This window comes from Zosterops lateralis, assembly GCF_965231275.1.
Source record: "Zosterops lateralis genome assembly, chromosome: 3".
In the NCBI taxonomy this organism is placed as follows: Eukaryota; Metazoa; Chordata; class Aves; order Passeriformes; family Zosteropidae; genus Zosterops; species Zosterops lateralis.
This window is the reverse complement of record NC_139764.1, coordinates 52,324,690-52,338,060: the sequence shown is the minus strand read 5'-3', so window position 1 is coordinate 52,338,060 and position 13,371 is coordinate 52,324,690. Positions and strand designations below refer to the sequence as shown.

The window sequence follows — 13,371 nt, the reverse complement described above, 5'->3', positions numbered from 1 at the left end:
TGATGGCTTACATTTCCTTGCAGCAGCTATAATGATAGGCAGCAAGGAGTATAATTTTCAGTTGAAATAGCATGAAAGATTTAGGCAGGCAAAATATAATTATATACAATATGTCAACTGCTTGTCTTCCTATCTGTTTCTTAGTCTTAGGAGATCAATGCTAAAGGTGCAGGAGGACAGTTTGAAAGCTACAGAATTAGCCTATAAATTTATAGGATTGCTTGCAAAGTTTGTTATACTGACTTTTCTCTTTATTTTCACTTCAGAAATATCAAAGTCCCAGAATGACATGGCTGACAGATGTGTCCTAACCACAGATTATGGGAAGAATGTGGAAAGAAGAAAGCAAAGAAGGAGCCAGTCTGACACTGCAATCAACATTGCTAGCAGGGTATCCATATTATTATACACAGTCTCTAACTGTAAGAGCTGTTTCAGAGTGAAATCTATTTGTGAGAGCAATCATGTGCATGGTGGAATTTTGCTTTTATTTTATGAACAGGATGTAGCTGATCTCTGACTGTGGTCAGAACTCTGATTCTTCATAAGGTTTTTGGTAGATTTTGCACAACTGATGTCAGTCCAGAGTTGAAATGTTAGACTGAAATTTTTACAAAGGGAGGGAAGAATGGTGAGGATGGGACATTTTGCTCTCAGGTGTTTACAGATTCTCTTGAGGTTGAATTGACACCTGTTGTATGTGATTGTTGGGCTGCAGGGAGATGCTCTGTCTTGTCTTCTTCCTGCCCCTTTTGCTGCTGAGCAGGGCAAGCTGTGACCATCCCAGACCCATCCTGTAGTTTTCTGAGCACTTTTTAACTTGGCAGGGAGAAAACATTGCTGTTAGTTGCTATGCAATTTCCCTTTTCCTTTTGCTTTGGTTACAGTCTCTAGCTTTCAGTGTTTCCTTGAGAAGTCTGAGAAAAATCCAGTCATCTGTTTTCCTACAAATTGTGCAGCACTGAAGATGACCTCATATTTCTGCTTTAGAGTGACACTGAAGATTTTGTTTTGTACACTTTCAGCTCTCAAGTGACTGAACTTTGTCCATATTCAGTTTTCCACATTGTGGGTACTTACTGAATTGCCTTGCTCATCTGAATGAGGTCAGTGTGGTTTGCTAAGTGCCTGGATTATATGCTGAGAAAAGCCCTTGCTTTGGGCCAGACCTTGTGGCACATATTGCTCCCTTGTGCACATTTTTGCTTTCCTCAGAAGCGTTAAGTGCTGATAAATGGAAGAGAAGGATGTCAAATTGCATGGACTGGGCAGTTTGACTTGGCCCAGCAAGGTCTAAGAACTCTGTGAAATTAATTCTGGTATTTTTGTATGCGATTGAATTATCAATAGAATTGGCAACAATTATTGGTTGTTAATTGCACCTGAGTGCTGCTTTCTTTGTGGCAAGCCACACTTTGGTGTTAACTTTATTCCACAGGCAGAGCACAGCTCTTCTAATGCATTGACAAACATCACAGTTGGGGACAATGTGAATTCAGACTATGCTTCATTGCATGCTGATCACAAACAATGTGCCACATTTAAAAGATGGATATGGATTCTTTGGCTTCAGAAATGAATTAATAGGAGAATCCAAATTATTTCTGTGGGTTTTTAATGGCCCATTTAAAGATTTAGGGCTTACATCCACACTTTGCATTGCAGGTTTTGAAAAACAGATTTCAATGTTTGTGTGCCAGAGCACTGTTTTTCTGAATCATTTGAACCAACTGAACTATATTTAAGCTAGAATTTTTGTTTTGCTAGATGTACTGTTGATTTTTCTCTTGTAAATGTCCTTCAACTTTGTTTTCCTTTAGGAAGGGTAGCTGTTTACATCCTTACTAGAACTATGCCTTAAGTTATAGGACAGAACCTGTTTTAAATTACACTTGCAAAACAACTAATTATATTTATAAGAAAATATCATGTTGAAATCTTACTTGTTATGATTCCCACCCCAGAAAGAACTTTCATTTTCAGATCATGTATCAGAACAGTGGCTTTTCCCCATAGAAATGGTATTTTTTTCTAAGGAATGATTGTGAAGTAGTAACTGCAACCACAAGTTTGAAAGTTTGGAATGTTTAAGACTGAGGCACTACTTAAGCCTCAAGAACAATATCTGTTCCTTAAGTAAGTTTTCTAAATTTGTGATGTGTGCAGAGCTTGATTCCTTCAGATTAAAGTTGAAAGAGATTATATTTAACCCCAGTATTAGGGGAAAAAACCCAAATCCAATGGCAAGAAGTGCCAGCCAGTGTAAAATGTGGATTTTGAGGGCCTCTCATCAACAGAATCGCTAAGGTTACTAAGGGAAGTGCAGTTCTCCCTGCCTCACTGGGGGAACAAGCAGGCATGTGCCATGTCTGGGAGCTGTTTGTGGTGCATTGGTAGCTGTGGGATACCTCTCCTGTGGCAACAGGAGCAGACGTTAGAGCTGGGCTGGGCTTGTGTGCCTTGCTGCTGAATTTAGCACTGCTAGCTGTGTTGCCTTGAGAGTCTCTTATGTTCCATACTGCACAATAGAAAAGTCTTTCTGATCCAAGTAGAAACTAAAATTCAGTGTGTGGTAGCTTGTTTTGGTTAGCAAGTGAAATTGGTTGTGTTTCAGGTTTATAAAGCAGAAGACAGTTTCTCTGCTAGGAAATTCTATTTTGGGTTTGCTTGGGTTTTTTGGGTTTTTTTTGAAACTATATTCTGAATACATTTTCTGTCTGTTTCCCTCTCCCAAGGTAACTTAATTCTTCCATCTGTTCTTAAGGCAGGGCACTTGATAGACATCACAATTTCTGTGTGTTATAATAACAGCAGACTGGTTAGGATTTTGCACATCCTGTTTTTTCAGAAGTAATCTCACTGTATTATCTCATCTCTTGTCCTCATTCTCTCATGCTTTCTGCTGACTGCGCAGGGGGGATTCTCTCACGTTTCCTGTTTCCTTTGTGCAAACAAGTTCTAATCCTTTTTATTGATTCAGTCACACTATATTCTTTTTAATCTTTCAGGTAATCTGTAACACAACTTTTTAAAAGAAATTATTTTCTTAGATCCTAACCATGTAAAATTTCTTGCCTTGCTTTTTTCCTGTCCGCTGAGGTGTCCAACATACTTGTCATAGATTGTATTATCCCCAGGAAGTGGTGTACCAGAAACACCAATATTTTGAGCATATTTCCAGCCCTATGTGTTTGTATTTTGGCACTTCATTCTATTAACTGTAGTTCTTGGTAACAGAGGTGGCTGAAGATAAATCTCAAGGAGTTTTGGTTGATATAGGTAACTCTCATAAATTCAGGGTTCTTATGGGAAAATTGGAAAGGTGAATGGACTTAGTCAAAGCAAAGTCAAGAACACCTTGGAAATTTAAACTTTTTCTATAAACAAAGCTCAATAGGAATTTGTCAGTCTGTTTCTTTTTTCAAATCTCTTTCAAGTTACATTCATTCTTGTATAGGTAAATATGGCCATGTGTCCTGCATATTGCCAAATACAGTTTTTAATTTCCTGGAGGCAAGATTGTATTTTCTTCCAAAATTACTGTTTTGTTAAGGCCTAATAAAGACTTCTATTAGTATATTGCTACTTTTGGTGTGTTATTAGTAGACTGCTCTTAGTAATTGCTATGGTTGTGACCCTTAGATTAGCTGCTGGTATGCTGATTTAAAAAAACTATTAATATAATAAGGGTACCACTAACTGGGATGAGAGAGTTATAAATCAGCATTTAAATTAAGTGACTACATTATCTTTGAAGGTGTGCCACCTGCATGACCTTAATCAGAGTCAGTTGTAGATATTTACTGAATTTTCTTCTGATAGCATTCTTGAATCAGGACATTTTTCTTAAATTGAAAAAAAAATTACTCTCTGAATTTCTTACAGATTAAAAGTACACCCAGTCTGCAACAGCTCATCACTGGGGCCCAAAATGACAGTGAAACTCAGAGCAAAAGCAGTTGGAAGGAGGAAGAGGACATTACAACCAGTCCCACAAGTGATGCAGTTTTCTGTGATGGCAGAAAGCATGTAAGTTAAAGGTGAAACACCACAGAAGAAGGGTTTAAAGGGAACAGATACAAAAGCTCATGCAAAATGTTCGTGTATTTTGGGTTATATTACAAAATGAAGGAAGAATTGCCTTTGAGTTTGTATCTGATGAAAGACTGATGCCTTTGGCACAGTCCTCATAGTAACACTGTGAACTTTTTGAAGCATAAGGCAAATTAATAATGGATAATTGATGGATATATCATCCACTGATAATGAATAATTGATAGAGCAGCTTCTTCTGAATTTTGCAAATGCAGCTAACATTCTTCCCATTTGATTATTAGGATTGGGATTATGAATGTGGTACTTTCTCACCTAGTACCTGGCTTTTTCTCTTCAAGCTTCATTTACCAGAAGGGTTTTGTCAGTCTGTGTGAACTGTGGTATTGGAAATGTCATTGGAAATTCAAATGTCAGAATGCCAGTGAATGAAGAGGAAACTGACAGTGGTGGAAGCCAGGGGAGCAGTTCACAGGCTTAGGGGATGACATTGAATCATCCTCTGTTGGATGGCATTTTGAATACTGCAGATGAGAGAGAAGGAAGCTGGTTATAAATGAATTCAGCACATGCTTTAAAGCCTCTATGATTAACTGTGGGAGCTAATTTCTATCTATTAGTGATGAGGTTAAGCAAGGTGAAGTATCCAAAGAATTCATGACTGATCTTGTAAAGAAGGGAAATAAAATGACTTAGGGGATCAAAATCAAACCAGGCTGCTCACTTGACAGAGAAGCACAAACACACACAGGGGCCTTGGTGCTCTCTCATAGTTCATTGCACTGTGGAGTTTGAGGTGTTAAGCTGACAAATGGAAAACAGTTTTGTATTACATTTGTGATTCCATTGACAACCATTTGAGCTGGACTATAGGAAGCTCAGGCTTAAAACTGAAATATATTCTACTGTCTTATAAAGGTGGGGGTCAAATTCCATTAAACTTCTATTTATGGGTATTTGTTGGATGTTAAAGACCACTCCATAAAAAATGTATCTTCCAGAACATCAGGTGGCATTGCTTCCAGTCATGCCAGCAGAAGTACAAGATGTTATGTCATTGCCAAATCCCTGCTCACTGAACCAAAAGTGGTGACTTCCACATAGAATGTATGGGATGTCTGATCAGGTGGGAGATGTATGTAGTGATATTCAGTCCAAACATCATTAATTATAACGCCTATCCAGTCTTCCTAAATAAATAGGGTGTTCTGTGGAATAAATGTGAGCAACTTTCACGGAACTCTGTTTTAGGACGTATGAGCTTAGGACAAAACTTTTTTGTTTGCATTCCATGGCCATAAAGGATTTTGGTGGAAAATAAGCATTTTCTGGTCTGGTGAATGAAAGTGCAGAGCTGAACAAAGCTGCAAGTTATATTGATTACACGGATACACTTCTTGTGGAGGGAGTAAGATTATTTGCAACAAGCACCAGGTCAAAACTGTCCTTACACTTCTTTTGACTTCCTCAGTAGCACTGTAACCCTTCTTTTGACACATGTTCTGTTGCCTAGAGCTTAAAAGAGAGAATAGATAGCCTCTTTAGTCTAATAAATCCGCTGGTGTGAATTGAATATTTGGCATGCTGTACAAAGGAAGAAAAGCATCTCCACAGAAGAGAGATATGATCTTGCAAACACTGCTTTGCACTTGTAGCTGCTGGGTTGTGCAAGAACTCCTTGGTCAACCAGTCCTGTGTGGGTTGGTGTTTATTTTCAGGGGGAGGAGTGATCCAACACAGATATCTTAGCAATCTAGGGTAGTGTTGCTGAGAGACTGATCACAACAGTGGTGCCTTCGTGACAAATGCTGTGTAAAAAGTTCCTAGGGCTCACCTTAAGGAATATAATTATGAATGAATGGAGATCAAACTGTTCTGAGTTGATCATTTGTTACAGAGAAGGCAAGATAGCACCCTAGAGTTATATGTCTGGGCAGGGCCACACAAAGGATTGATCTCTTCCTTCTTTGCAGTGTCCTCCCTTCTGTAAATGCTAGACATAAGTGCTCATTATATGTGTGGATGGGACCATACCTAAAGCATCCAAATCTTTGCCCCAAAGGTGGAAGTAAATGAAGAGAGAACAAAGTAGCTGAGGTGAATTAGGGAACATCATCTTTTGTGTTGTATTCACCCACATACAACAGCTGCAAGTATTTATGTTTTAGTCTCTCCTGAATGGTCTGCAATACAGAGTACATAATTTTTATATAGAATTGGGACACCTTGTAAAGTATGTACTGGATGTGCAGGCCACTTTGGTATTTCCTCTAATACGTGGTAGAACCAAATGTCTTGGTCGTGTACCCTACTATGAGCTGTGTGTTAAAAGCAGTCTAATTAAATGGTTTCTTAATGTTTTTAGATTTCAGAAGGTTTTTTCACTCCCTTTCAGACACTGAGCCCATTTTTCTCGTGGGAAGCAACATAGCAGTTGCAGCAGTTGTTTTATACAAAAACAGTTTCTAGATTCAGAAGTTATTTAAAACTTTTTCTCAGCCTAGTAAGTTTATTGAAGAGAAGAGGGCAAAGCAGTAGAGTTGCAATTACAGTCTTGATTTTCAGGGATGTTATGGAAGCAATGGAATGTTTTGTGCAGATTACCCTAAATTTCATGATTTGCAGTAGCTTTACAGTGATGTCTGTAAAGATACTGACTATTGAGTGAAATAAATGTTTTGTCCTGTTTGATCTGAATCTGCTTTTACCAGACATTTGTCTTTTTTTTAGGGGAGTTTGTATAGTCTTAGCAGCACATGCACTGAGTCTGGCAATTTTGGCAAGGCTAACATCACAGGAGAAATAGAGTTTGCCTTAAAGTACAACTTCAGAGCTTGCATCTTGGAAGTTTGCATCAAGGGATGCAAGAACCTGGCTTATGGAGAAGAGAAGAAGAAAAAGTGTAACCCGTAAGTATTTCTGTAAAGAAGAAATATAAGGAAAATATTCTGTTTTTTACAATACTTATACATGTTCTGAGTGAAATGGATTGATATATGTATGCTATACTGGCGCATTCAGAACATCCAACATGCACAGCAACGCTTTGCAGATATACACACTGCAAGACAAATAGATTTCATACCAGTTCTTATTCCATTATGACTATTTTCTCTTAGGAATTCTCTTTCCCTGCCTGTGAGCAGGCAGTTGGGTATGTGTTGCTGGTGAGTACCTTTGGGCCCCAGGAAGAGCTGTTCAGTTTAGTTCTTAAACTTTAAGAACTAAAACTTCTTTTAGTTTTTAGTTAACATGAGGTGTCCTGTTTCTAATTCATCTGCTGTGACCCATTGTGGGTCACTGGGTAGTTGCTAAACTACTTGAGTGCTTCCATTTTCTGTGATAAAAGTAAAAAATTCAGCTGCTACAACGTATTTTAAAATCTAAAGCTGTTTAGTAATGTACTGTTGTAGGAGGAAGAAGTAAATATTTCTGTGCATAAAATATGCCATGGAAATTTTTGGTTGGATAATTAAGCCTTGGTGATGTCTCTGTTTATCAGTAAAGAGTCCTCTCTGGCCATGCAGTAACCACTGATAGAAAATCACCAGGTAGGATCCCTAACTACCTGTTCTTGCCCCTGCTGTCTCACTGTGTTGGAGCATTTGAGTGCCCACATTGGAATCCTGGACTTGCAGTCACCTTGACTTAGAAGGACGATGGATTTTGTGCAGATCTTGCAGAGAATATTTATAAAGACAAGCTTGGTGATGAGCAGCGCCTCGCTGCACGAGCAGCCTGTGGAGAAGGGCTGTTTGGGAGCACTTCACAAGTGGGTCAGGGTTCCTAAGTCCCTGGTAATTAAGCCAGGCAAACACTTGCAGGAGGCCTGAAAGGCAATGTGGGAACTGCCATGTATTAAACATTATGTTCTCTATGGGTATATATTTATATATTTCTCTTGGTTTCCGAGCCAACTGAAAAAGTACAGCACACTTATTTGACATGCTTGCTGAAAAGCAGGCTTTTAACTGATGTTTAAAACCTGATTAATTATTTAGCTTATTTGCTGTTTTGAAGTCTGGCTGGCTGTGTTTTAATTAAAATGATCTGGGCTCATAGAACAAGAAACTAAGTCTTCTAGTATATGTGCATTTTAAAAAGTGGCTTTACCTATGGATCAGTTTGGAAGAAATAGGGAATATGTCGAAGTTCTGCACTGATGATATGAGATACAACTGATTTTATTTACCCAATAAGTTAATCAAGAGGCTGTTTTAAAATCATTTAAATCATATTATCTGAAATATGTATAAGTACAGTTTTAAAATGCTTTGTATTATGTAAACAGCCACTCCTTTCCCTGACAAGCTGGAAGCACTCTCTATTGCTGAAATTCTTTAGTTTTGAAGCCATAACACAAGTACAGCCCACTGAACTGATACTAAGCAGAGTATCTAAGTATTAGTGTTCACTTGACCTACACTTGAGAAACTTTGAATATGAATCATTGGTGCTTGATATTGGTCCAACTCAGCTTCCAGAATTTTTTTTTGGCTGGTTTTTCTTGAATCAATGTTAGGGCAAATTTGAGCCCTTTAGACAATCTCTCATTTTCATTCTAGTGGCTGTTAGAATAATTAGCATTTGTAAGATCTATGAGTTATACTGTATTATTTACTTGATGTGAAGATGAGATTTTCTTTGTGTATGTTGGGGCACAAGTAGCAGTGATTCTAGAGTTGATTGAGTTTATTTTTTTTTTCTTTGAGCACATAATATGCTGTTTGTTTTCATCATAAAGCTGTCACAACAACTGCCAAGGTGACTTCTTTAGGGAGGTGTTTTATCAGAAGTCAGGAGTATGACAACAGGATTCCTATTCAGATTCTAATCTCTTCCCAAGTACAGTGGAATTGAAACACATTAGCTGAATGGTACACAAGGATCCTTATAGTCTATCTGCTTTTATTGAGAAAATATATAAATCATATTTTGCCATTTTATCGCTTGAGGCCATACAAAGTCAATAAAGTTGTTTAAGAATTAAGAAAAATCTCCTCTCATCTAATTGTTTTTTTCATTTGGTCCTCCCTGCTCCTTCTGATCACTTTCCATGTATCTTTATCTCCCAGGTATGTGAAGGTTTATTTACTTCCTGATAAATCTCCTCGGAGTAAGAGGAAGACAGCTGTCAAAAAGAGCACAGTGGATCCAGAGTTTGATGAGACTTTGAAGGTATGGTTTGCAATTCCATGCTGCTAAGTGTGCTTTTCCATGGTACAACTGACCTGATGGGGCAAATTTAGAGTCACTGAAAATAATAATTTTAAAAATTATGGTTTTTTCAGTCTAAATGAGAGAGTTGCTTTTGGAGCTGCAACAGTAAATTGCAAACCATTAGAGAAGTCTGCCTTTGTCCAAGAAAGTACATTTAGTGAATACCAGTGTTGTTCTGGTTTACCATGTGGCAAAAGCAAAGTGTCTTCCATAGACTCTTTTTCTTGTACATTCAGAAACTGGGTGTATTGCAGAAGAGTTGGAATTTCACACAAGTATCCCTTTCAAGTGCTACCCCTTTGGTCAGTGCCACTGGAAGTGTCTCTCTACAGTTAACTGTGTGCAAACTGAAATCCACCATCTCTGTGTCTGCTTCCTTTTCCCTCTGCAACTGATGCGAGGCTGTTTCTTTGTACTGTCTAATTTCAAGCATTAATAATCCCAGCAGAGAAGAGTAGTTATGATTTCAACTCCTTAATGCCTTTCAGTATTGCTTCTTGCATCCTTGTTAGAATTGTGTATAGGAAACAGGAGTCATTATTCTTACTTCACAGGCACTTCATTAACTGTGAAGCTGAGTACTGTCAGCCAGGAGAGCCTGCATTAGTTTGGTTGTTCTCAGCTTTCCCAGCTTCACTTCTGTACTCAGATACTGCAAACCATTTTTTGTGTGTGTGCGTGCTTTGGCAAGCTGCAGTAGGACATAAGATGATGAGTTCTTTGGTAATACATTGTCTTGGAAGAGATATGACACAATGTTAGTGAAGAGGCAAACTTGCATTGCTTCTTGAACTACACAAAAGTTTCAGTGTTACCTCCAACTCTTGGTGTGTATGAACATCAAGAATCAATAGTGAGTGAAACAAGCAAAATGTTTGTAAAGACCGTAGTTAAAGTTTGATAATAATATACAAGAATTTTTGTAATGTATGTAATTCTTATACAGCCCAAAGCCTGTCTATAGGGTTTAAGTTGGCAGAAAAAACTGACCAAAAGTTCAAATCACTGGTCCTAATTTTATAGTCCTTTTTCAGTGCCAGTCATGCAGAAGTGATTAAAGGAGAGTGAGAGCCATGCCTGAGCTGACTGTATAAACTCTAGAGGTGTTTACTTAGAGATATTTTAAAATAGCTTAATTATTAGTTTATCCAGAGCAGCAAAAATGGTCAAAAGTGTGTAGCACTACTGCAGGTGAACTCCATCTAGACACTGAGATCCAGCTAGGTGGGATTCAGCTGCAGGTTAAGCTGACTGCATTTGGAGGGAGCTGCATGTGTGAGAGCTCTTGGGAGTCACTGGAGCCCAGGGTGGGAGCCCAGGGTGACTCAGGGTGATCAGCCACAGAGCCCACACCCAGCTTGTGATTCAGCAGCCTAAATATGGGTACTGATTTCCTTGCCTGTGCCTTTGCCTCCAGCTTTCCATGCAGGTCACCTGTGGGCTGGGTTTGCCAGTCTCAGGGGTGTATCAGATACCCAGCAATGTCTCAGAGGGCTCTAACTATGTTTGGAGAGTGGATCAAGGCTTTGATTAGTCATCAGCTGAATTACTTCTTTGCCCCTGCTGACTGCATTAAGTAGATGTCCACTGACCAGAATGAGAATTTAAGAACCATAATTAGGTGTCTTCTTGAACTGGCTTCCAGAGCAGCCACATATCTGCTGGGAATGTAAATATATATATATATAACACTATAAATGTATATAAACAAAACACAAAAAACCCCCAACAAACAAAAAAAGCAAACCAACAACCAAAAAAAAGAAACCCAAAAAACCACACACACACACACACACACACAAAAACCTCCCAAAAAAACCCACCACAACCCCCAAAACCCCCCAAATAAAACTCCAAAAGCAACCCAACAACCCCCAAAACCCCAGCAAAGATGCTCAAGATTTATATAAAGTTCTGAATTTATAATCAAAAACTTTAGCAAGGTAGGTCAAGGTATTCCTGGAATGTTGCTTCCTATTTGAGTGAGCATTATTCAGCATGTATAATATATCAGTAGTTGGGTTTTTTTTCCAGATTGCAAAGCACAGTCAGACAATGGTTCTGTCTGCGTGCAGAGGCCTTTGGTCATGCTGTGGCTGGGAGCATGTGGCAGCTCATGAGCGTGGGCCTGTGTTCATCCTGTGCATTGCTCTGTAAATGCTGTTTGTCTTTCTAGTACAAGATTGAACACTCCCAGCTGAGCAGTCGGCAACTTCAGATCTCTGTGTGGCATGCAGGAGCTCTCAAATACAGGGTGTTTTTGGGGGAAGTGGTGATTCCCCTGGCAGCATGGAGTTTTGAAGAGGACTTTATGCAGTTTGACTGGTACCCGCTCAAACCCAAGGTGACTCCAAGTTTTTGTGCTTAATTGTACCTTTAGAGAAAGATGTTGTAAAAGATTCCCTCGTGAGATCATTGAGGGGAAAATGCTGTCAATCCAGCCCGTTGGAAAGACAAATAAGCTGAGAATGATTGCAGTAATGCAGACTTCTGTATGTCCCTTCCTTCAGCTCGAGAAGCCTGAAGATGATCTTATCCAGTACTGTGGTGAACTCCTCATCTCTGCAAGACTGTCAGTACCAGCCCAGTCTCAAAGCTTCCAGTTTGAAGGTATAAAATGTTTTGGCATACATGAGTGCTTAACAGTTGCTCTGAATGATCTTAGAGGTCTTTTGCACCATAAATGATTCTATGATTCTGTGAATTCCTTGGCTAGAAAAGAATCATAGAATCAATGAAGGACTGGCAAAGTGTCAGTGTAATATTCCTGTATGGGTTTTTTAACAGCTACAGCAAATGATGCTTTGTGGTGTTATATATCTTAGATTATTTAAAAATCAAAATATTTTCAAGCTTTGTATATTTGTTCTTTTTAATGCCAACAAATTTGTACATTATAATGGCAGCAGTATGATGCATCCAGCTGTTTTCCAAACTTCTGCCTGTCATGATGTTACCAGTAGAGGTTATTCTGGAGGTGAAACAGCAGTTCTGCTGTCCAAGGCAGACTGTCAATTTGGGGAAAATTTGAAAAGAAAGTATCTGCAAGGATACCGGACCAGCACCCTTGGCTTCCTCCAGTGGTCTCATCTTAGGGAGATTTTTTCACTTAAAAGGTGTTAGGTTCAAAATGTAGAGTCAGGATTCAGTTTCTAGTAATGAAAACATAAGGTACACTAAGCATTGCTGTAGTATGTCAGAGCAAGCACCTGCTGGTGGAGTGAAATAAACAGTTTGGGAGGGAGGGATAGGAAAACCTCCTTTTCCTTACCTTCCCAGACCTTAGTGAGGTGTACCAACATTCTGAGCTCTAGTAGTGCTCTCTGTGTGAGGACCACAGCAGCAGGTAGAGACCAATGGGAAGCTCTAATTAACTGTGGGATGGTGGTTGTTGTTGTTGTGTGTTTTTTTTTTGTTTGTTTGTTTGTTTTTTTTTTTCCAAATAACCCCAGAGTTACCAACTCTGCATCTTCTGTTTTTCCTCCCTGTGCATGCCTGTGTTTTGGGTCTCGGCTCTGTGCCTTGAGCTGTGAGCAGAGCAGTACCACACAATGGGTTTTGCTCTCTCCCCTGCTTCTGACTGTTCCAGAGAAATGCTTCTGTGTGTACTGCCCTGTGTTTGCTTTTCACAAACACAACAGAAAGCTTTGTCTTTGGAACAGGGATCACAAAGCAGCCTGCTACTCACTGCTTGGTTTGCTTTGTGTGTGAATCATTCACTGTACAAACATTCAAATCTTTAAAATGTTCCTAGTCCAGCCTTATGACTTCTTATCTCAGTAGTGCCACTTAGGCATTCCCCTACTTACTTTTAGCAGCATCTTAAGCTATGAGCTGAACTAACTGGGCATTTCATATGATAAGTGCTCCTTTTTCAGGAAACAAAGACCATGGAGTTTTCAACTGCCAGCTTCAGGTTATGATATTTGGGGCCAAGAACTTGCCCATGCAGAGATCTGCTGGAATGCTGAACTCCTTTGTTAAAAGGTATGTCTGAGACTTAACACTTCAAATAGAGACTGCCACATGTGCTCCATGCAAATGTACAAATTAACATGTTTCCAGCAGGAGACTGCTATGGGTAAGTGGCATTGCCCA

General features: G+C 39.1%; 1 protein-coding gene across 1 annotated transcript in view; it reads left to right on the top strand.

Annotated features, from left to right (window-relative positions):
* SYTL3 (synaptotagmin like 3) overlaps nucleotides 1–13,371 on the top strand; it is a 32,093-nt gene that overhangs the window by 15,683 nt on the left and 3,039 nt on the right. The window contains exons 8-14 of the mRNA XM_083856996.1: nucleotides 267–391; nucleotides 3,886–4,029; nucleotides 6,784–6,962; nucleotides 9,129–9,231; nucleotides 11,450–11,617; nucleotides 11,784–11,883; nucleotides 13,152–13,260. Of these exons, the coding sequence (XP_083713122.1) occupies nucleotides 267–391; nucleotides 3,886–4,029; nucleotides 6,784–6,962; nucleotides 9,129–9,231; nucleotides 11,450–11,617; nucleotides 11,784–11,883; nucleotides 13,152–13,260 (928 nt within the window). The remainder of the gene's footprint in view (nucleotides 1–266; nucleotides 392–3,885; nucleotides 4,030–6,783; nucleotides 6,963–9,128; nucleotides 9,232–11,449; nucleotides 11,618–11,783; nucleotides 11,884–13,151; nucleotides 13,261–13,371) is intronic.